The 25,282-nt window shown below is 43.6% G+C and overlaps 1 protein-coding gene across 2 annotated transcripts in view; it reads right to left on the bottom strand.

Annotated features, from left to right (window-relative positions):
• DPY19L4 (dpy-19 like 4) overlaps positions 1-23,691 on the bottom strand; it is a 38,964-nt gene extending 15,273 nt beyond the window's left edge. For both annotated transcript variants that reach the window (XM_063299507.1, XM_063299508.1), the window contains exons 1-7: positions 23,502-23,691; positions 9,524-9,625; positions 6,944-7,068; positions 5,641-5,731; positions 4,678-4,799; positions 1,140-1,285; positions 29-152 (exon numbers count right to left, since the gene is read on the bottom strand). In XM_063299507.1, the coding sequence (XP_063155577.1) occupies positions 29-152; positions 1,140-1,285; positions 4,678-4,799; positions 5,641-5,731; positions 6,944-7,068; positions 9,524-9,625; positions 23,502-23,511 (720 nt within the window). In that variant the 5' untranslated portion in view covers positions 23,512-23,691. The remainder of the gene's footprint in view (positions 1-28; positions 153-1,139; positions 1,286-4,677; positions 4,800-5,640; positions 5,732-6,943; positions 7,069-9,523; positions 9,626-23,501) is intronic.
• Positions 23,692-25,282: the final 1,591 nt, after the last annotated feature.

Below are 25,282 nucleotides of genomic sequence, written 5' to 3'. Positions count from 1 at the left end.
ATTTCCATTTCAAACACTTTTCTCTTACCTCAGCAGAAGAGTTTATATTATTCTTTAAATAGCCTGTTAAAGCTGCAACTTGACAAGCAAAATACGGCAGAGCCCAGTTCTCCCTAGAAGGGATTGAGTAATCTATTCTTGTTGTGTCTGCTCTGAAAAGCAAGCAGAAAAAACAGCAACAATGTACTGACTTACTTTTATAATATGAATATTCAATTATACATCACTGTAAGAAACTTCACATCTGTATTAAGATCTTGAAGTACAGAAACATTTGGGGACTGATCATATAGTCTTCCTATTTAATCTATATGCCTTATATAGCTAAAAACAAGTTCCACTAAAAGCAGATGCCATTTTTCGCATGCCAACCTTGAAAAAATTTAGTATCTGAATGGGAGACCAGCAAGAAGTTCCATCTTGATAGGCTAGACTTGAAAGTAAAAATATATATTCTCAGAGAAACCAATGGCAACCACTTCTGTATGATACCAAGAAAGAATACGGATATGTCCATGTAATCACTAGGATTCAACCTTGATTTGAAGAAGTTATTACAATCACAGCACAATGACAACTGCAATGAGTTTCAAGGTACTCTTCATTATAGAAAAAACCCAAATGCTAATAACAGATGATCAATCATAACAGTATGACATGTATTTTTCTTCTAATAATTCCAATCACAAAATGTTATTGAATGGAAAGTGCATATATATCTGCCAATAGAACATTTCATGAAGGTTCCACCGATCCCAGCAAGAAAGGAATATAGCTAGCTGCTTGTTTTGTTAAGGCAAGAAAATGAGTTTAGTGATAAAATAAATATCCTTGCGGGGTATGAAATGATCATCTACCACCTTCAAAAGCTATGCCTGCTTAAACTAGTCAAGATGGGAGACTGGCTACGCCTGGCTTTTTAGCCTTAAGATATGTTTGTTAATATATGCCTTTGAAGTCCATCAAGAAGAAATTAGGTACACCATTCCAGAAAGAGTTATCTGAGAGACCTAATCTGTCAGATCCAAGTCACCCAGAACCCCCCTCATATTTGCTTGGTCGTAAATGTTGAAGATAGCACATCTGGCATTTAGGACTGCACTGCAAATTGGGTGAGAAGATAAAAAGATTTGTTTTACCTATTAATAATGAACCAGGCCACTGTCAGCATCCCCGCCAGCCAAGTCCCACTCATAAGCCAGCTGGTTACGAACAATGCGGTCACATAGATCCCCTGTAGCCCAAATACTATGCCAATGTAAAAATAGACTGGCTCAATCACTTCCTGAAAATTAAAAAACAGATGTTGTTTCATAAACATACAGTAACTGGGTGATAGCTAGACAATCCCAACTGAAATTTACCAAGGGAAAGAGCTTCCTGTAGCCCTGAGGGACCATCATCTTACGTAAACAAGGAAAGGCCAACTCCTGAGTCTCAACGTTTTCACCTGGGTAGTGAGAACTCTCATAAAAATAATTCCAGCTCTGCCACTTTTTGGAAGTTCTTTTTTCTACCTTAGATGTAACTTCAGTGATGATAGTGGATGGGAAGAAAGAGTACCCTTTCTTCAATCCAGTGAAGAGTACTGGTTACAGGGGAGGACTATCACTGCCAATACAGCCTTTCTTCTGGGTTTTCTGAAAAAGGATTGGAAGACTCCCTGGAACAGTATCAGCAAAGGTAGAGGGGCTGTAAGGAAAGAAGCGAACTGACCAGGGTCATTTCCTCTATCATGTCCTAACAGTGAGACACACGCTGAGACGAGGAGTAGTACTCTAATGTTTATTACTGCTACATAAACAGAATCCTAACAAACTGAATAAGCGTGGGAAAAACCCAGACATATAAACCCCAAAGGCTAAGGCGGGCCTGATCTGTGTCTCTTTGAATGGCTGCTTAATTCCTCAGTACTACGCATGTGCTTTACAGCCTGGATGGGAGCCCCCTGCTCGCCATCCTTACTCATGACAATCATGAGCCTAGACTGTAGGCCTGCCTAACCTGAAGGGCAGGGGCTGTATGTGTCCTTCTAAAGCCCTTGGATGCCATCACCTAGAGCTTTGGATGAGGTCTCCCAGACAAATCAATATTAACCCCATGGAAAATAATCATATTAGCAGTATTTAATTAATGTAATTACAGGTAGTCCTCACTTACCAACCTCAATTGGGACCATCGCTAAGTGATGTGGTTGTTAAGTGAAACATTGTGTGACCACCCCAGACTTACGATGTCAGTTCCACTACGATCATTAAGCGAATCACCATGGGTCGTTAAGCACGACATCACATGACCACAATCTGCGACTTACTGTCAGCTTCTCCATTGACTTTGCTTGTCAGAAGCTGGCTGTGAAAGTTGCAAATGGTGACCACATGACCATGGCATGCTGTGACAACTGCAAGTTTGAGGAGCGGTTGTAAACCTACTTTTTCAGCACCATCGTAACTTCAAACAGTTGCTGAACAAGGCAGTCAGTAAGCGAGGACTACCTGTATAACTTAATTTCAAATGCAGGTTTTGTCTTTGCCTCCTGCCCTTGCCTAATTTTTAGAGCATTGTTCCTGCTATCCATCTCAAAGGCCAACTGCATTCCTTGGCCTGAAAGAATCATGCACACTTGTCCTACTAGACTATGAAAGGATAGTCTAGATCCAACCCAACAACTATATCAAGTTTAATCCATGAGATTGGAAATATTTAGGCTGCTTCACATACAACAGTGATGCTCAAACTTTGATCTGCCGACTACTGGTGACCCATCGAGGTCTCCTAGGTAATCCACTGCAGCCAGAGCCTGCTTGTCACCTTAGCTGCCATCTCCCTCCCTGCATTCGTGCCAGTCAGCTGACTTGCAAAAAAGATCAGTAACTGAATACTAATTCAGTGAAGTGCATAAATGATAGTACAAGTAGCAATATGAGTATTAGCCTTCTGAAAAATAGCAACATGGAATAATCTAAAGTGCAGTTACCAACTGTCAATCCACCTATGCCCCCGGCCAAGTGCAACTCGGAATTATAATAATGAATATCTAGAAATGGAGTTGCACTGGGCTGGAAAAGCACTTACCCCTAACTCCTTAATACTTAAGAGATTTCTATGATAGATCATTCTTGATCAGCAAGTTTGTGCTCAGACTTGTTATTCTGGCATAGCATACATAAAATAATTCTAAATAAGATAAATAAAATAAATAAGAAGTTTGTTTTAATTTATTTAATGCTTCTGACTGTTGGCCGCTCAGAGCTTTTAGGAAGGGGTGGCACACAAATAAAGTAACTAAACATACAAATAAATAATTTTGATTAACTTTTTTGGATACTAAATTTTGTTTAATAATGGAGGACATGGGAATGCATACACAAATGGAATGATAATCATTTTATTTGCTGAAAAATGTGAATTCACATGCTCTTGTAGATAAAAACACAGGAAGGGGTATTTGTTTAATTGGGTTTCTTGGCATTTTCCAAACATTTATTTATTGAAGAAATACATACACTCTTTTTTACCATACCATTTAAGATAGGCTAGCATTATCCATCATTGCCATTCAGGGAATGGAACTGAAGGTAACAAAAGAGTGGCTTGATAAAAATTAGTTAATAAATTCATGATAAAGCCAAGATGTGAATATAGAATTTGCTGGCCCAGAGCCCCAACACTTTACCTTTTCTATGGGCTGACTCAATACTCTTGCTACCCTAAGACCAGGATTGCCCAACATGCCACATTATCCTAAAATGGGTTTGGCTTGTTGTGGGTTCCTGTAGAGAGTAAGGAAGAAGACCTTGATGGAAATAGGCAAGATTCATCACCATAGTGGTGAGGGGAAAAACATATCTTAAGTCCAAACCAAGCAGAAAATGTGTGGAAAAGGATCAGACAGACACCTCCCTAATAAACATGAGTACAAGAAGGGGCGGAGGTACAGCACAATCAGATTGCAAGATTCTGTTATTATAGCCAATTCCAATACAAGTAGTTTTAGCATTCCTGTGGAACTGATTCTTGGTCAGGTCTATTCGGTGGGTCCAACATACCCAACTATTATCTTTACATGTTGCGTGAACCAAACCATAATGTTAAGTCATAATATAACTCATAAATGGGCACAGCATGTTATGTGAACATGGGGTTTGTGTTTTGTTAATTTGAGTTTAGGGTTCAGCATATTGGGAAATCCCAGCATTATTAGTGTCATGAGTACTGATGGCGAGCAGGAGGGGGCTGTAAAGCACATGCGTAGTACTGAGGAATTAAGCAGCCATTCAAAGAGACACAGATCACCGCCTTAGCCTTTGGGGTTTATCTGTCTGGGTTTTTCCCACGCTTCTTCAGTTTGTTAGGATTTTCTGTCTTATGTAGCAGTAATAAACACTAGAGATCTATTCCTCGTCTCAGCGTGGTTCCTGACTGTTAGGACAATTAGCCTCTTATACTTTTTTGCTTCCTTAACTAAGTGGGCATAGGAGGAGTCACACAGGAGCAGGCTGCAGATGGAGTACTCTCAATGCAAAGTATAGTATCCCCCAATACCTCCTATTGTTTTCACCTGGGCTCCAGGTGTTCAAATAATACTCTGAAATAAAGCAAGCCCATTTCTTTTAGGCAGCAGTTTTTCCTGGCCATATCACACAAGATTATAAACAAAAAGGAAAAGGTGCATACTTCACTGCCGGATGCCTGATATAAAACACTGGCGATCAATTCTGGATACAAAGTCATCTGTCGTACAGTATTCATTGTCTTTAGTGACAGGGTCCTGTTGTCATGAATAAGCTGATAAATGCCTGCAAATTAAGGAGGCAAGGAGATAAATGTTCTTTATTATTATACGAATAGTTGCATCCAGCAAAACAAACACTGTCCAGGTTATTTACTTATTTATATCTGAAAGACGTATATGGCTGTCCATCTCAACAAATGACTCTAGGTGGCTTACACCAGTGATCACAAAAATAAATAAATATGAGAACCATCAGCATAGTACAAAGGCATTGTGGTCTCATTCAAAAACCTCTCAACAGAAAACAGCCAGTGGAAAGTCAACAGGCTCAGGGTCATCTGGATCTGGGGGGAAACAGTGTTCGATAGGGGAGGTAACCCAACAGATCCCATCAGATAACATGGTTTCATAGAGGGGACTCAAAGCAGGCCCACTCTGTCAGATCTGGTAGGATGGGCAGAAATTATTGGAGATAAGTTGTCCCACAGATAACTTTGCCTTGTGCCATGACCACATTTGCCTGTGCTACCCTGTAAATATTACTTTGAAAAATGTCCATCATCATCACACACTACAGAAAGCTCCTAGATGCCATCTCATAAAATTCAGGAGGAATATTAAAAATATTTGACTGATTTACTGGAGATAATCTATTCTTGCTTGTTTCTGAAAGTAGATTATTCAAACAGATTCCTTCTAAAGCTTGTTTGAGAAGAAAATCTGCACCCCATGATGATGGCAATTTGATAGAAAGCATAGGGCTTCTATCCAGGGTTCTGCATAGCCTGTCAATCTGTCCCAGGGTTCTGTATAGCCTGAAAATTTGCAAGCTTTTAGACTAAGAAGATAGTACAAATTGTCTTGATTTCCCCTCAGCTATCATTTAGCAAATGTGTTTGCCTTACCTTTTTTGAAAGAGGAAGCTTTTAACAATTCTTTATAAAATGAATAGTAAATGGCAGTGTCACCCTGAAATGTGATTTCTCGTTCAAGTTCCTAAAAGGAAAAAAAAAATTACAGGGACAACATGAATCCCCAAATCCCTTTCTCAGAACACAGAGATTATGCTATCAAAACTGAACAATCTACCAACCAACTCACAAATTTCCCTAAAATTTTCATATGGGCAATCAGAAAAGAAAAAGGATCCACCAGATTGGCTTAAGATAGCAAATAACATTTTTGAAGAATCAACTAACCCCGCACACAAAATAGCTCCCAAATGCAAGTTTCACCTACTCTCATGATGCTGTTGAAAGATAACTGCCCACGGTGGTCCTTGAGCACCAAATTTTATTTTTTTAAAAAATATGTTTCCCATCCACCCACAAGTTACCTACCCCTCTTTGAAACTTTTAAATGGGTTATATTTGTAATAAATATTGGGAAAATATAACTCCGCTATTTCTATTTGTGAAAAATATCTAGATAGCTCAGAGCTACAGCTACAGTATCTTAAGGACATAGCAGCTAATTAACAACAATGGGAATGTTTGTATGGTATCAGTGACACATGTGGAGTTGCCTTTTTTCATTTGGTATTATGGCCTATCAAGTTACTCAAAACTAGAAGCAGCTCTGAAAAGCTTTAGCAAGATCTTTTCCAACTCTGCTTCTTCAGATACTCAAAAGCTGAGATTTCAGTCCCCAAATGAGCTCCTTTTACATGTTGACCAAAGCTCTCTGGAGGTATGGCCTCAGCTTCCTGTGATATTAATGGGCATGTATTGGGAGAGCTCTGTTATTTCTTCTCAGGACACTCCACAGGCTCCAGAATATCATTTAAAGGCTGAAAATGAGTATCCAGGGCGTGTGTGTATGTGTGTGTGAATGCTTCAACAGGAGAATGCCAAGAAAAGCAGGATAGAGGCCATAAATTCATGGTAAACTGAAGTGAAAAGGGAAGTTAAACCTTTCGTAGAAAAATAATTAAGGATGTGTCATATGGTGGAAAGTAATAAGAAAAACCAGGAAGCCCACTCTATGCAGCATATTATTCCACCTTGTGTCTAGACTAGGGGTAGGCAATCATGGCTTCCCAGATGCTTTGGATTAGGTCCCTCATCATCCATGACCAATGGCCAGGTTAAGTATAGTTTGTCAGACTGCCTAGACATTATAGGAACTGCCACATCTGTTTATACATGAGCCAGCCTTGTGCTTGTATAAAATAACAGACTTATTTCAGTACTATTTTAGATTCCTTACCGGCCTACCAGAGAACCAGAATTTGCGTTCATGGTATGTTGAAAGGTATATGGCATACATCATTCCACTTACGACTGCTGTAACGCAGCCAAAGAAAAGCTTTGTAAAACGTGGAATTAAGACATCTGTAAAGAAATATGATAAACATCACGTAAACCCACTGAAAATCCATGTTTTCATGTCAGGTCAAATGCCCGATGCTCGTCAAGTCCCTCTGCAACACAATAAGCAGGTGGCAGCACAGGGGGAATGTCCAACCAATTCATAAGTACAAAACACCAGAAAGTACAACACCAAGATCTGTAGACACAAGAATGGAGGATGTGGTAGAAGTTCTGACCCGACGTAGAGAGCAAAGAGGATGACCTTGACGGAGAGAGGGAAGATCTGTTACCAACGCAACAAAAAGGAAACATTGTTTGCAAGAGTATGTTACTATAGCCAATCTAAATAAAAGTAGTTTTTAGTCTTCTGTGGAGTCTATTTCTTGGTCTGGTCTGCCTCATAGACTGGCAAGGGCCAGATAGAACAAAATAGCCTCAGATTCAATCCAAGCAAAATGGAGGGCCTAAGGCAGTCTTTCCCAGCCTTGGCAACTTGAAGATGTGTGGACTTCGACTCCCAGAATTCCCCAGCCAGCATGGTTCAGGTCCTGGTATCTAAGAGACTGCCTTTCCAAGATAAATTCTATCCACCCAACCCAGGGAGCTGGGTGATCAGGGAGTGCCTGCTAAAGATCCCTCCTTTCCTGAGGTGCGATAGGAGGGGACTCAACTGCAGGCCTTCTATGTGTAGGCTCCCTCCTATGGAAGGAAGACCTTGACCCCTGAGGTGAGGATGGCTCCCACTCTTACAGCCATCTGAAAAATAGTAAAACATCACTTTTCCAGAAGGTCTTCAGAAATAGAAGGTGTAAAGACATCAGCACTAATACATCTTTGTATTATAATGTTATTACTGTTATGATGTTTTGTATTTTATATACCACTAGAGTCCTTTGGGATTTACATTAAACAACCAAACAAAATATTTAGAGTTTGCTCCATGGACATTCATGAACTCATACATATTATCATTTGATGTTACAGACTTCAAGTAACAAACAAAGTTGTGTAAATCAGGTTTTAAGTTAGCCTATTTTGGTATTTCATGTATGTGTTTAGTTGTCTCAAATCAAACAGGATTGTTTATTTGTCTGAATGGTGAAATAAACAAACTCAGGGCACATCAAAATCAAGGCACATTCCTTAAAAGGAGACATCTGTAAAAACTTAATCTCCATTCATATCTTGCTAAAAATCAAAGCATGCAGCTTGCTTGCATTTTACATAGTAGTAATTTGCTGTTCACCCACAGCTGTCTCTGTTTAAATGATCTGTATTTAACTTAAATTGCTGGGCATTTGTGCATAGCATATCAATCAATTTAGAACCCTTGGGTTTTTTAAAAAAACTGATTCAATTCCTTAATTCATATTTAAGCTGTGTCAGGTAAATAAAATGGATTCAGGTGTTCTTACTGGCGAATCTACAGATTAGATGCCAATGAGTATAATGAAGCCCTAGCATCAGCGGAAAACAGGAGGGACAAAGGGACTTGATTCTGAGCAGGAGAAAACTATTAATTATTTTTATAGTCTGTTCCAGATCAGAGACTGACCACAGGTGGTCCTCGGTTAACAACCACTCATTCAGCGACTGTTCGAACTTGCGATGGCTCTGAACGAGTGGTAATGACTGGTCCTCAAAGTTCCAGCCATCATAGCAGCCCCGCGGTTGCGTATCATGATCTGGGCACTTGACAACTGGCCCAGATTTCTGACTGTCACAGTATCCCACGGTCACATGATTGTGATTTGTGACCTTCCCTACCAGTTTCCCACAAGCAAAGTCAATGGGGAAGCTGGCAGGAAGTTGAAAGTCATGGTCTTGTGAAGTCCTCATTTAATGACTGTGGTGATTTGCTTAACAATGGTAATGGGGGCTGCCCGAAATGCCATTGCCAAGAGGTGCAGTCATGGAATGCTGCACTTTAAGATTTCATCACTTAAAGATGGATATTCCAGTCCCAATTTCCATTGTTAAACGAGGACTACCTTTATTCCAACAGCAGAGACTGTTGATAGTTTTTTTTGAAAAAGGAGAAAAAACTTTTGAATTGCTATACACAAAATACATGGAGCACTTTAGCTATTATCCTGTTCAGCACAAGAGACCAGAAACTCCATTCCTGCAAGGCTGCCAGAGACAGAACAAGTGATCTTTCCTCTTCCACGGTTCTTCTTGATAGATCTTTTTTAAAAATTTAATTTGCCCCAAAGACTAGTAGTTTATCATTCTGTGCTGACTGCAAAATATAAATTCATAGCTTCATAGCTGGCTGGTAAAAGGTTTTTCAGGCTATCATTTTCCACAGGTTTGTGTACAAAGTGATATAAACATATGGCATACTCTAGCCCAAATCTTTTTCCAGAGTAAAGATTTCTTATCCATTCAACATAGAAAAATATATTTGAATATTTAATATTTTAAACAAATATATATGGAATTGAAACACTGACAGAAAAATGATATAACTTACATCTCAGAGATCTTTTGGATTTTTTGCCTTTTTCGTTGTTTTCTTTGAGAACTTTTTCTTCAATACAGCTTGGATTCTTTCTTTGCCTCAGATCTACAGCTTCTGACAAGATATCCAGAAGTTAATCTTAGGATGCAAAACCTATGGCAAGTTACTTGTAAATAAGATGCATGGATAGGGTTGGACTGTTAAGCTTCCAGACAATCCCATTAATATCTACCCTTCTAGACATGTTTTTGTAGATGTAACAGCTTCAGTATTCAATGGAGTTTACACTCAAGTAAGTGGCCTAAAGCATCCAGCACACAAGAATCTTTATTTGAGTGGAATAAAGATTCCATTTCAAATGTAATTCAGTCAGCTTCTTGTCTCTGCATCATCCTCATTACTAGATTGAGGGTAATGCGTACAGGGTAACCAAAATCACATTCCTTCTCTTGTGTTTCCCCACAATCACACTGTATGGGAGAGGACAGCTGAGTGAAAGACCCAAAGTCACCGACAATAAGCTTCCATGGTTGAGGATGGAATGAAACTCTGCCTCCCTAGCCCTAGCCCTTGGTCTAGAGTCAAGATTTCAACTGACAAGCCTGCAAGTCTGTTTGATTGACTGAACTACATTACACTGGCTACATTACACCAGCTATCCATTCATTCCTAGGCTAGTAAGAGCTTTACAGGACAAAGCCCACTCTCTGAACTGATCTTGTAAACAAATTGTAAATCAATTCCATCAGCAAAGTAAAAGAATAGTAAAAAAAAAAAAAGTTTAGGGTTTCCCCCCATAGCTCAATTAAATACTTCCCTGCCATGTGTGAACCAGCAGAAAACTAAACCAGCACTGTCTCCACTCTACATAGGGCGAAACTGCTGCAGTTGTTGACTACTTAAGGTGGAAAACATTAACACCAGAACAGCTAAGGATGTCTTTAAGTTGCTGCAAGTAGGGGTTGGGAGCAAGATGAAGACAACCTCATGGAGAAACATCCAAAACAAGGGGCTGCCAGGGCTTGTCCTTGTTGTAGTTAGGTGCAAGTGGAGAAAGGGCCATGTTGTTCTGGCAGTAAGCCACAACGAACACAGGGGGACTACATAATTAATTTATAGCATTCATATCACAAAATGCTATGACAGCCACCAACATGGACCATTTTGAAAGGTGAATAGACAAATTTGTGGAAGATACGGCTATCAAACAAAATGGGAAGGGAATGGTGGATAAGCTGTTTGCTTAGTCTGATCCAACTTGACTTTTCTGCTAGGTGACTTTAGGCCAATTAGTATCTCTTAGCCCAACCTAATTCATAAGGATGTCAGGGAAAAAATTGGAGGAGGGAGTGTTCTTTCTGTCTTCTTGACCTCCTAGATATAAATTCAGCAAATGAATGAATATTACAAGAGTACAGTTAAATAAGGGTACTGTGAAAATGAGAGGTATGTGCTCACTCTTTCTCCACTGCCATTTCATTACTGTTGGTGTATTATTATTCTGCAAGGAGTAAGTCCCAGAGGCACCAGATAATTGAACACTGGCAGAGTTAAAAGGTCAGGCATCAATTGTTCTCAGGTTAAAATGTAACAAAGGTCAAAAAGTTTAAGTATTGGATGACCATATAAGGGAAGCTGCATTTGAAACTAGCCTGCCACCTTGTTCACCATGTGTGTGTGTGTGTGTGAGATTGTAAATATGCTTTTTGTATTTAGAAGTTTTTGAGCCCTTCCAGGGATCTGGAGTGTGACGAACCTGACTCCATTACTGCACAGCTAGATTGCACGTCTCTCACGTAGCCTCAGAATGCTGTATATTCCCTTATAAGGGCATGACTTGTATTTCCCTATTCTCTTTGTACTCACTCCCCCGCCCTGATAGAACTGCTGAATAAAAGGAGGTGGGGGCGTGGCACACAGGAGGCAGTACCAGCATCCTCCTGAGATGTAGCGTCTCTCACCACAAAAGAATCCTGTACCTACCGTTGTTTTTTCGACCTCACCCTTGCGAGGGAATCGTTGGCTCATTCCCCCCCAGGGAATCCCATAGACCGAAGGGCGAAGGACTGGTCGCGCGACGCGACAACTGGGGGCTCGTCCGGGATCCCTTCGGTCTCACGGTGTGATCTCTGTCTAGAGGTGCACTGCCTTCACTCTCGTTACTACGCACCTGGAAAAGGCTCTGCAATCGTAAGTAATGGGCTCCCCACTCTCCAAAGTTTCGTCAGTTCATAGGGACGAACTTTATGATTTAGTGAAGAAGGCTAACTCTTGTCAAAAGGCTAACGGTACGACCATCTTTCCCATTTCAAAAAAATCGGTGACTCAACTCCTACTGTACATGGAGAGACACTGCCCTGTCTATCCTTCAGAGGGGTCGCTCAAAGCATCCACTTGGGAAAGGATAGGAAAATATTTTCATGATACCCCACGAGCACCCGTGCCTATTCTGACTGCCTGGAAGGCTGTCATGGCGGCCATCAACACTCTTTTCCCTCCCCCGTCTTCCCCGGAGACTTGCCCTTCTCCTCCCGACCCAAAAACCCCACCCCCTCTTGCCGCCCATCTCGATGCTGTCTCACCACCACCCCCTCCATACCCAGCCGTTCCTCCTCCCCCTTCAGCTCCAACGCCCGATTCCCCTCAGCACCACCCCCTCGGAGGCGCCATCACTGAACTCCTCTCCTCCCCCCTCTCATTGGAAATGGAGAGTCCCTCTGCCTTTCCCATGACCATCGGCCTAGGGGCGGCCGGAGGAAATTTGTATAACAATATTGAACTTAAGGTTTTGAAACAAATCAAAGATGCTGTAACCACCTACGGCTTGCACTCTCCTTTTACTAGGGGAGTTTTAGACTCTTTAGTTACTGCTAACACTGTTATGTTATTGTATGATTGGAAAATGCTTTTTTCTATGCTTATGACCCCGGCGCAATACGTTGTGTGGCAATCTGAATACGACAAAGGGGTGGAATTAGAAATTAGAAGAGGTCTTCCCGCAGGGGTGACCGCAGATCAATTATTAGGAAAGGGACAATTCGCAACCTTAGTCCAGCAACAGAACTCCCCCCGTCGTAGTTTTGCTATCATTCACATGTGCGCCATGAATGCTCTCAAAAGAGTGGATGATTCCGACTCTCAATCCACCCAAACGTTTTTGAAAATTATGCAAGAACCAAATGAACCATATGCTTCCTTCATAAGTCGCCTTCAGATTGCTTTAGACCGACAAATTGATAATGCCACGGCTAAACAAGAGCTGCTAATGAAACTTGCTTTCTCTAACGCTAATCATGACTGCCAGACCATTCTGCAACCCGTAGTCAATCAACCGGGTGTAAAACTTGCAGACTTCCTGCAACTTTGTAGAATCGTTGGTACCACCTCTCACAAAGTGAGCGCTCTCGCTGCCGCCATTACCACCTCGCTGCCTTCTACTAACCCCTCCCCTCAGCTCCATTCCCCGGAAGCCCTCGCAGTCACTCGTCATGGAAATTGCTTCAATTGTGGGAAGCCAGGCCACTTTAAGAATCAATGCCGTGCACCCGGGGGAGGTGGGGCGCCCCCTTCCACTCAAAGGGGGCCGCCCCCCCCTCCAAACCTAAAACTCCTTGTCCCAGGTGCCGTAAAGGCTACCATTGGGCCTCGCAGTGTCGCAACAACTCCTCCCTTCACCAGCCTTCGGAAAACTAGATCGGGGGTTGTCAGCTAACCCCGCCCCAAAGGCTGAATTACCCATCACCAGCTTCCCTGTGGAGTTGGCAGAGGATCTTTTGTATGACGATCCGGGGGCTGTCCTTTCCCTTCCTCTCGTTGTCACGCTGAATAAACCCCTTCCTCCTCTTACCCCTGCTTTGCTCATTCCCAACTCCTCGCTCACGCTTGAGGGAATGGTTGCTGCTCCCTATTTGTATGACTCGTCAGATTTGACACAAATTGCTCTGGCAGGTGTGGGAGATAGGTGCTTTTCCTTAGATAAAGGAACAGTTGTCGCCACGCTCATACTTCTCCCTTCTCCTGACATGCCATCATTGTTTGCCTTGCAGCAACCAGTCCAAACCTCTAAACCCACCCTCCTTGTCACACTAAATGGTCGCTCTTTCGAAGGCTTGATTGACACCGGCGCCGACGTCTCTGTCATTCGTTCCGCTGAATGGCCCTCTTCCTGGCCTCTCGCCGAAGCCTCCTCGGTGCAAGGAGTAGGCGGAGCACAGGCCGCTAAGGTCAGCTCTCATTGGCTTTCTGCTGCGACTGCTCATTCTAATATTACAGCTTATCTAAAGCCTTATATCCTGCCTTTGCACTGCAACCTATGGGGCCGTGACTTGCTTTCACAGTTCCACGCTTTTATTCAACTTCCCTAATGGCTTTGCAGGACCCTTTAGGGTCTCTCTCTCTCTCTCTCAAAACCTCTGTGCCGGTATGGGTTGATCAATGGCCACTCACCAAAGAGAAACTGGACGCCTTACATATCCTGGTCCAGCAGCAGTTAATTGAAGGCCATATCGAAACCTCCACCAGCCCATACAATACTCCGGTATTTGTCATCAAAAAGAAGTCTGGCAAATGGCGCCTCCTACAGGATCTTAGGGCTATCAACACCATCCTTCAGCCCATGGGACCTCTGCAGTGTGGACTTCCCAACCCCAACTTGATTCCGGAAGGGCACGACCTCATTGTAATAGACCTCAAGGATTGTTTTTTTTCCATACCTTTGGCACAAAAGGACAGAATTATTTTCGCATTTACGGTACCGGAGCTCAACAATTCAAAGCCTACTGCTCGGTACCAGTGGAAGGTCCTCCCACAAGGCATGTTGAACTCACCCACAATGTGCCAATTTTTTGTTGATAAAGCATTGCAACCCTATAGATCCCAATTTCCGCATTTTCTTGTGTATCATTATATGGATGACATTTTAGTCGCTGCTGAGGGCCCGAAAGGGACAGTTCAAAAAACTTTTCCTACTCTTTTAGCCACCCTAGCAACGGCAGGGTTGCACGTTGCACCAGAAAAGGTCCAGTCTCGTTACCCAATGCAATATCTAGGCCACAAAGTTTTAGCCTCCACGGCTGCCCCACTTCTACCTATGCTCACGCTTCCCCAGCCGACCACTTTGGTCCAATTACAACAATGTCTGGGGGTCATTAACTGGGCCCGCGCATACCTCGCTTTAACTACACCCATGTTATCACCTTTATTCCAAGCGTTAGTGGGTTTGACAAATCCAGCTGACAAGGTGTACCTTACAGAACAACAATTGCATGCCCTACAACAGGTTAATGCCGCCCTTACGACCCAATGGGTGGACCGTGCGCTCACTGACAAACCACCCTCTCTTGCCATTCTTTCAACACATCAATTACTGACTGCCATCATTGTCCAAACGTCTGATAAAAAACATCTACATATTTTAGAATGGCTACACTTGCCACACACACCTAAGACATCCATCATCACCAGAGCAGCACAAATGGCCTCTCTTGTTGAGAAAGGCCGGAAGAGGATTAGAGCCCTAATGGGACTGGATGTTTCCACCCTGTACATTCCCCTTAAGGTTACTCAATGGGAACCCCTCCTACAAAACTCCACTGCATTGCAGGATGCCTTGGAGGACTGGTGTGGCCAGGTGTCATGCCATCTTCCCCCTGATCCTCGATTGCAACTGTTGCGAACAGTACCCTTCACACTAACCTCACCGTTCGTTCAGCAGCCACTCAAGGAAGCCCTCACTGTTTTTACAGACGGCTCCAAAACCATAGGGGCTTGCATATGGCAAAATAATCGCAAATGGCAAAAACGCCTAACAGCCCCACAAGCATCCGCCCAACAGGCTGAGTTAGCCGCTTTTCTGTTAGCCTTGTCTCTTTTCCCAGAACAGCCTTTGAATGTTATATTAGATAGTATGTATGTCACTCAAATGGCTGTGGCCATGTTTGATGCATATATTTCCCCTGTTACCCCCCCCTCTCTCATGACGCTTTTTTTGCAGCTTCAAACTCTCCTGAAGGACAGAACATCCCCTTTGTTTGTAGCGCATATTAGAAGCCACCAACAGCTACCCGGTTTCCTGTCCGAAGGCAACCACATGGCAGATGAGGCTTGCAAAATTATGGCCTCTTCCCCTCTTCCTCCGCAGCTTTTAGCAGGGGACAGCCATGCTTATTTCCACCAAAATAAAAAGGCCTTGGTGCGCCAATTTGGCATTACATATCAAGAAGCTACCGCCATTCTTCAACAATGTCCAACCTGCAGTTTGCAGGCAAAGTGCATCCCTGAGGGAGTTAATCCCAGGGGTGTCCAAGCTTGTGACACATGGCAGATGGATGTCACTCATTATCCCTCTTTTGCACCTTGGAAGTATATCCATGTATCTGTGGATACTTATTCGGGATTCATCCTGGCAACTTTGCAAAGAGGAGAAGCCACGAAAAACGTAATCAATCATTGTATTCGCACTTTCGTCACATCGGGATGTCCCAAAACTTTGAAAACTGACAATGGCCCTGCTTACGTCAGCACTCCCTTTGCTGAGTTTTGCCGTAAGTGGTCCATTACCCACAGATTCGGTATACCATTCAACAGCCAAGGTCAGGCTATTGTGGAAAGGGCTAACCAGACCCTAAAGAATGCCCTTGATCGGCAAACGGGGAAAAAGGCCTTAGGCCCCCCGAGCCTCCCGATGTTACAAAATCTCCTTAATCTCACCTTGTTTACCTTAAATTTCCTTAATCTTACCGGTACCCCCCCTGCTACGGCCGCATCTCGACACTTCTCTAAGCCAGTAGTTCCCTCTTCCCGTCCCCTTGTTTATTTTAGGCAACTGCCCAGCCCTGAGTGGAAAGGCCCTGCGCAACTCGTCACCTGGGGAAAAGGCTACGCTGCTGTGCAACTTCCTGATCGAGTGCTCTGGGTTCCTGCTCGCTGTATCCGGCCGTATCATGGGCAGCCTCCTGACAAGCACCTCCTTGATCCTCCTTCTCTGTTATCTCTCTTCCATCTCTGCTCCCCTCACAACGAACCCTAAAACAACCTCTCTCATTCGAACCCATCGTTTACGCTACCCTGCCACCATCGGCCGCAGCTCAGCGTCCAACGCCATGGAATGTCTTCAACGCTCTCCCATCAAAAGAAAAGGCACCTTCTGGCGCTGGTTCCGCAACAACACCCTTCTCCAAGATGGCGATTCCTATTCCATCACTTATCACTTTCGCCAAACTACCCTTGCTATCACCAACGTACAGTTGACCGATCTAGGACAATATCACTGTGAAATAACAAAATTAATTAAGGGGTTCGCCACCTCATCTCGCCTTACGCTCACCTTGTTTCAACTCTCCCTTCCTGAGCCCGCCCGTTGGCAGGGACGACGCCTGCTGGCATCCGACGCCCAGGAATCGCATCGCCCTTACAGTATCACCTGGACAATCCGCGATGCCTTGGGTCAGGCCCTGAATACCTCCTCCTGTTATAGCCCAATTATATCTTGTTTTCCTAACCTGTATTTTGACTTTGCAGAAATGCTTCTAGGAGTGACAGCCTACAGGAGGCTGGACGGCACCCCAGAGCCCAGCCACTCCGCCATTAAAAGCTATCCCCTGTACGTGTGCCCAGGACATGACACCAGCCCTGATCACGTGCACGACTGCGGAGGCTTAGCAGATTACTTTTGCAAATCTTGGTCCTGCGTTTCCACCGGCTACATCGACTGGACCCCTCCATATAAGACTGATTACATCACTCTCACTCGGTTGAGAAAGGACATTAGATGCACCGCAGGCAGAAAGGGTGCGGCAGGACCCTGGGCTTGGAATAGATGTAATCCGGTTATTGTACAATTCACTGCTGCAGGAAAAGCTCAGGGGAATGCCTGGGACTCAGGTGTAAAATGGGGAGGTCGTGTGTATGGCACATGGCCCGGGTTTCATTATGGCAACATATTCTACATTCAACGACAGGTCACTCTCCCTCAGTCCCCACCTGTTGGGCCCAATGCCGACGACATTCACTCCACCTTTCTTAAACCCCTCAACAAACAAAAAAAACCCCTTGTCTCTCTTCTTAACTCCTCCTTTTCCCTTGTCCACACCGCTTCTAACACATCTCGATGTTGGCTTTGTTTGTCTTCTTCTCCACCATTCTATGAAGCAGTCGGTTCTCCTGACCCTATCCGAAACTCTACCTCAGCCTCCTCCTGCCGCTGGCAAAACACCACGTTGACTATCACCTCTATAATAGGGCAGGGCTGCTGCCTTGGCCGTGTTCCTGCTAACTATACTCAATATTGCCTTAATTCTTCTCATGATCACTGTGCCCTCTATCTTCCAAAAAATCGCTTGAACATCAACGGTTACACCGGCCATGGTGGCTACGGTGTACTCTACACTACCTCTGATAATATCTCTGCCCGATTGACAGGGCAATACTTTATCCCTGGGAACAACTCTGTTTGGGCATGTTCTTCTGGCCTCACCGCATGTGTATATGGTGATACTTTGTTACGAACTAACGCCTTTTGTATTCAGGTGCTCCTACTCCCCAAAATCTCCATCTATTCCCCTGATGAACTTATCTCCATCCTAGAGCCCCCTCATTACCCCCTCAAAGCTAAGCGCGAAGTAGTGACTGCTGTAACTTTATCAGTCCTACTGGGCTTAGGTGCGGCCGGAGCCGCCACCGGTGTGTCAGCCCTTGTTGTCAATGATCAGAACCTGCGTCACCTTAGTGCTATCATTGACACTGACCTTCGCGCCATCGAACAATCTATTGTGGCGCTACAAGATTCCCTTACCTCTCTATCCGAAGTGGTTTTGCAAAATCGTAGGGGTCTCGACCTTCTGTTCCTCAGACAAGGGGGACTGTGTGTTGCTCTAAAGGAAGACTGCTGTTTTTATGCCGACAACTCAGGAGTAGTATTGGACTCTATGAAAGAGCTCGATTCCCGTTTAAAAACAAGGGAATTGGAGCGCCAACAATCCATGTCATGGTATCAAAATATGTTTAGCATTTCTCCGTGGCTAACCACACTGCTGTCCACTCTGTTGGGGCCCCTCCTGTTATTGATTCTCGTATGCACCATAGGCCCCTGTGTGCTGGGTCGCGTTCTCCGCTTCTTAAAGCAGAGACTTCATACATTGGACTCAGAGGTATCCGAGACAAAGCTTGCTGTTCAACACCTGGTCACTGCTGTAGGTATGGAGAAAACACCACTCTTGGGATGGTCCTCTGATAGTGAATCGGAAATGGACAAGGACCCCCAGTCACACTACCCCCCGGAAGAGGACGCTGGGATGGGTCTCCTTGGACTGAAGAGTCCCTGGCTCCCCGACTCAGACCCTCTGAGGGGAGGACAAATTAAATAAAAAAGGTAGAAATGTGACGAACCTGACTCCATTACTGCACAGCTAGATTGCACGTCTCTCACGTAGCCTCAGAATGCTGTATATTCCCTTATAAGGGCATGACTTGTATTTCCCTATTCTCTTTGTACTCACTCCCCCGCCCTGATAGAACTGCTGAATAAAAGGAGGTGGGGGCGTGGCACACAGGAGGCAGTACCAGCATCCTCCTGAGATGTAGCGTCTCTCACCACAAAAGAATCCTGTACCTACCGTTGTTTTTTCGACCTCACCCTTGCGAGGGAATCGTTGGCTCATTCCCCCCCAGGGAATCCCATAGACCGAAGGGCGAAGGACTGGTCGCGCGACGCGACACTGGAGGAGAAAACTATTTTCTCTGTTTTGCATGAATACAACTATTTTTGCTGAAATGCCTGGTGTCTTTTTTTTAATCTCTCGCGCCAAATGCTTTCCAGCACTCTGCACATCCACCAACAATTACTGCCAGTTTTCCCCCAAGCTGATTTTCCCCTGTCTTCCAAATTCTATCAGAAATACCTCCAACTGAAAGAAAACTACCTAAGGAGAATGATTCCCATGGTCACATTCACCATAAAGAGTGGCGCTTCATCCTCTGGGCTGGTGGGCACATTTGGAAGATTAAGAACATGACACAGACACTGTCATAAAATGGCTGCCATACTGGGTGTGGTCAGTCATATCATGGCTATTCTATCAGAAAATAAATGGGCAAAATTGTTCACCACTACTCCCTTTATCCCAGTGTTTCTCAACCTTGGCAACTGGAAGATGTGTGGACTTCAATTCCCAGAATTCCCCAGCCAGCAAAGCTGGCTTCTTCCAGTTGCCAAGGTTGAGAAACACTGCTCTATCCTGTTCCCAGGATGGTCTCTATCACCTTAGCATTTTCAGGGGTTAAGGGACAACAGATAGGTACATTTCCAAACAAAGAATTCAGGTTCAGCCTCTCACTATGTTTATTTTCATTCATAAATGCATATATGGCCACTCAAAGATGGATCTAGATTCTTTCTTGTTTCTTCATGCAATGAATTAGCATCGGTGCTCTGCTACTGATATGACACTATCTGGAATCATCTATAGCCACCAGAAAAAAACAAAAGATTTAAGAAAAAAACAAAACACAAAACCATTTAAAGAGTATTGTTCTTTTTAATTCTCATAGCCTACTTTTGCCTTTGCTATTCCTTGCTCATAGAGCTAAAAAGCCCTCCTCTGAGCACAAAAGAAAGGTATCAGGAACGCCAAGATTTGCAGAAATATAAACATGAGTTTGAGATGGGAAGTAAAGAGGAACAGTCTAGTGAGGACTAAGTGTGCTTAGCAGTCAAAGAATGCTGTCAGGTAGAAACCTGAACACTAGAATAGAAGAATCAGAGTAAATGGAATCTTGAACAGGAAGCATTGCATTCCACAGCAGAACATTCTAATGCATGTCCCACTTGTGAACTTATTTCCTGATTGGGAAGACCAAGTTAACCCTTCTCCTTGAATTTCCTACAGATGGCAGAAAAAAGAAAACTGAAAACATTACAAGGTCCATATTGTATATCAAACACAGAGAAGCTGGCAAAACTACTGCACACAATGGTTTTGCAAGCCTGTGAACTGTTATCATAATATACACACATGCTGTTTCTGTTTAATCTGATACTGCTCTACAAAAAAACAAAGAAAAAATTGTTTTCATTCTTGAGGATATTGAGCAAAGAGTATATTGAGTATATTGAGTGTATATTGAGGATATTTATCAAACAGAGCCAGTTTGGTCTAGTGATTAAGGCTCCAGGCTAGAAACCAGGAGACTGTGAGTTCTAGTCCCACTTTAGGCATGAAAGCTGGCTGGGAGACTTTGGGCCAGTCCCTCTCTCTCAGCCCAACTCACCTCACAGGGTTCTTGTTGTGGGGAAAATAGGAGGAGGAGGGAGTATTAGGTAATATTAGTATTAGTATTAGTATTAGAGTATTAGGTTCCCCGCCTTGAGTTATTTATAAAAATAATAAAAGTGGGATAAAAAACCTAAAAAAAAAAAGAAAGAAAAGTCAAGCAAGGTAAGTGCTAAAAACAGATCTGAGATTTTTCACTCTGTAATCTAGTTAGGTTTGTTTGTTTATTTATTTCAGAAGTAGGGGAAACGAGAAGCAATTAGTCATTGCCCATAATGGTTCAATGGAATGTCCATGTCCACAGACAAAATACCTCGATGTATCAGATACTGTGATAGACAGCTGCATGTTATAATAACATATTAATGCTCTGCTAGCAAGCTTCCAAAGGACACCTGGTTTGTCACTGCTAAAGCTGTATTAGAGGACTCTAAATCTTGGCCTGATCCAGCAGACTAAAGCCCAAGAACTCCAGAAACTCATTGCCACAAACAAAAATAATACCCTCACTCATTTCAGAATACTACAGTGACTCGTAATGTCAGTGAGTAGGTTGCACCTTATGCCATGTTTAGTCAATAAGCACAACTGTTCATGCAACATGCTAAGGCATAAACTAGAGTTTCTGAACCATAACAACAAAAATTAAATAAACCACATGATAGCTCAGCGCAGCTTCTGAACCCAGCCAGTATGGTGCAGCTAACATATAATCAGATATATGACAGTTCTGTTATTGTTAAGTAACTGAGGGTTAGAAATCGTTGTTCTTCTGTTGTAACTCATCCAAGGGTCTACCAGTAGATGCAGAACTGTAAAAGCAACATTCTGAAAGCTGAATTGGTATATCAAGCAGCTATCTAACAACAATACATTAATCCTTGAGCAGGAAATAGTCCCAGAACTAAATAAACCTGATGTAGTTACATCACACTGTACAAAGTTGAAGATATTACGAAGTGTTCAGCTATAGAAAGGAAAATGTGTATTTTCTTTTAGCAGTTAGTATCTCCTGTGTTATGAATGAGAAGCAGAAAGATGTTCAATGCAAATGATTTGTGATGATACCCCATGGCAGCTGAATCCTAACTTCTCCCTCCCCACCCCCTTTGTTTTCCTTCTTGCTTTAGTTTTGGAATATATCTTGGAAATATCTTTAATCATAAGAGTTTCAGTGAAGTTGCTCAAAACAAATTCTTTGGGCTATTTCAAATGAGAGTAATGCAGTCCATTTGAGTTTCAAGAGTAACAATTCCAGTGTAACCGGCCCCACAGATGTCAAAGGCTGGGAAATAACACACACAAGTGCAGACGAGGGTGTGTGTCTGTGCGCGCACGTGCATATGCGCCTTCTGGTGTCCCAAAATATCAAATGCGCTCCTCTGAAGGACACTCAGAAATGAATGGCTAGACTTTGCTTCATCGGATAAATCTGACATACCAGAGAAATTTTAAACTTTGACTAAAGAAACCCATCACATTTGAGATTACAGCAGATACAGAGCTCTTCTGTTGCATTTCAGCAATAGAAAAAATTATGATGATCTACACTTAGAATGAACCCACGTTCCTACCTAAAGAACTTTCCTTGTAACAAACAATGCACGACAAAACCGTTCAGTTCAAGGAATGAATGAACAGCTTACTAAGTAACGTCTGTGCCATATGGCTTGAAAGATTAATTGAAAGAATAAGACAGACATAGGGAATATCAGACCACTAGGAGAGACAAGCTGATGAAGGCTCCCCAATGAGCCACAGCATCTCCTTCTCAGTATTTCTTCTGTAATGTGAAAAAAAGCCAGTTGATATATACAGAAGGAAAGTTTTGAGGGCAAGTTTGAACACACCCATACTTTGAATTCACATACCCCCAGAGACCAATTTGTTTTTGTTTATTTGTTTTGCAGGAAAATATCCCTTTCATTGGTACAGTGGAAGCTTTTAAAAACTTTAACTGCCATATAATGGAACGATTAACAGGGAGGTACAGCTGAGAAAAGAAGTATTTCCACGTAAATATGCACACATATAAATGTAGCACTGAGCTGAATGGAAACGTTTCTATTTTTTTATATAGTATTTTCATATTAATCCATACAGCCCTAAGATTGTGAATGTAGTTATAATCAATGAAACAGTATTTTTGAGAGGGATTTCACATATGTATTCCCGAGGCATAAGAGATCCACTGCATGCTTCACCTTTTCCACACAAAAGGCTGCATTTCCCGGTAGACAGAAGCACAAGTTCCATATAGAGACAGAATGACTTCGTACATTTGCAGGTACATTTGGTATGTGCACCTCTGCCATTCATTTTCCACTCTGCTCTGCTTTCCACGCAGCTTTACCTGCACGGCAGCTCAGAAAACGAACAGATCGGTTGGTTACCGGCATCAAAGAGATTTCCTGACGCTTGGAAGTTATTTGCAAAAGGGAGAGGCTGAAGTTACTGCTAACCTTATTTATTTGTAACATATGAGAAATGATTTTTAGAAATGTCATCTTCCCTCGGTCATTCTCCTAGCTCTAATGCCAATAACCCCGTAGACTTGCCCATTCCCAAAATGCTCTTTGCATTTGAACGGCCTCCTTCTAGCGCAAATCTCCAGCGCTTTCCTCTTTCTTTCCACTACCGACTGACCACCCCACACTCCCGGCTCTCCGGCTGGCCCGGGGTGGAATGAAAAGGGAGACACAACGCGCGCGCACAAACCTCACCTTCCTCCATCTCCAGCCACCACACGGAAAGAAATCCGAGTTCAAAGTCCTTTCTCCCGCCGATCTTTCCAGGATTAAGCGGTGAGGACTCCCGCCTCCCCTTCCCAGCGTCCGGTCCCACTAAAGCAACCCCTAGCCCTGCCCCGTCTACAGAAGGAGCTACTTTTCACTTCCTGTTAGCTCCCCGATTTTCGATCTTTTCCTTTTCTGCAGGGCGGCGCGGAACGATCCTTCTCAGGGATCGAGGGGGCATGCGGGACCGAAATCGTGTGCATACTGAGGCTAAGCCAGTACTCTGTGTACAACTTCCGCCCTGAAAAGCTGCCTACCCCATTCTGTAATTCCTGTGATGTCAGTTCATTCATCAATAAATCCAAGGGAAAGAGAATCCCGTTTGAGTACGCTGAGAATTAGTCGTGTCCCGTAAAAAGATTTTTGATTGCAGTTTAGACTCGGGCAGGGCTACCAAGTCTGGGTTGCAAAGTCCGGATGGAGACAGAAACAAAACACTCCTGGCTGCCCTTTAGTGGTCGCCCGGTTCTTTGCAGCTCGTATCTGTTAACTTAAAACTTGGGGCTCATACACTTTTTTTTTTTAAATCAGGTTTCCTGTTAAAATGGGCTGGATGTAAGTCATATCAAGTGAAGTTTATTGCTGACCTCAGGACTGCCCAAAACAGCTCAAACCTTGTGCACAAACTTTCCTAATATAGAACATTAGATTGGAAATTACAATTACAATTCCCATAGTTCCTAGTCAGGATGTTCCACATATTAGGAATTATGCACTCTGTCGAAAAAAAGATAAGCCTTTTGCCTGTTCTCCCATTCCCCTCAAATGATATGCACCTAGCAAAGCTTATGGCGGGAGGCATTGCCAGTTGCTGGCATCAGTAACCAGGTTAGGGCTGGCCTCTCCATGTTTTTCTGTGGTTATTTGGATGGGTTTCCTTGATTTGAGGGGAAGAGTTGGATGTGGCGAGGGGGGAAAGGGCAGAGGGAAGTATTGCGGTGGTGATGGGCATGGGGAGATATGGTGGGAGCCAGGGGGCAGGCTGCCCACGGGGAAGGCAGCCTTGGTAGAACCAATACCATGTTCTGGCCCCCTGAGCTCAGCCCCAGGCTTTGGAGCTCTCCAGAGCTTTGGTGCCTGTGGACTCTGGCTGCTGCTTCTTAATGCTAGGTCAGCCTGCAATAAAACTCACTTCATCCAACCTGATCGTGGATGAGAGGGCCAACCTGTCTTATCACCAAAACCTGATTGGGTGTGTGGGGGTGTTCCCCTCTTGGAGATACGCCTTCTTGGATTTTGTTGTCATCCAGGCATCTCTGGTGGCCTTTCAAGACCCTGCCCCAGACATAGCTAGATGTGAGACTCTCTGTGAGGTTGAGCCATAAGGATGAGTTGGGACTGCTGCTTGTTTACCTTAGTCCCAGCAAAGTAGCAATGTCCCTGCTGTTCAGAGCTCTTCAACTCTGTGGTCAGGCTGATGGTCCTGGGGGACTTCAACCTGCCTTTGTTGGGCCCAGAGTCAGAAGTCACTAGGGAGTCCCTAACTGGACTGGCCACCATGGACATGGTCCAACTTATTCATGGCCTCAGAAGAGAGCCCACATGTTAGTTCTGATTCTTGTCTTGGGGCAGTGGGGTGGTGATGTGGGGTTGGGGGATATTAATATCAGTCCTGGTAATGAGCAGATCATGCCCTTTTGGCCATGGAGTTCTCTGTGGCCATCCCCCACTGAAGGAGGTGGGGTCCCGTTCCACCCCAAGAGACTGAT

Source organism: Candoia aspera, chromosome 3, assembly GCF_035149785.1.
Source record: "Candoia aspera isolate rCanAsp1 chromosome 3, rCanAsp1.hap2, whole genome shotgun sequence".
NCBI lineage: Eukaryota > Metazoa > Chordata > Lepidosauria > Squamata > Boidae > Candoia > Candoia aspera.
The sequence above is the reverse complement of the archived record's forward strand: the minus strand, read 5'-3'. Positions and strand labels throughout refer to the sequence as shown.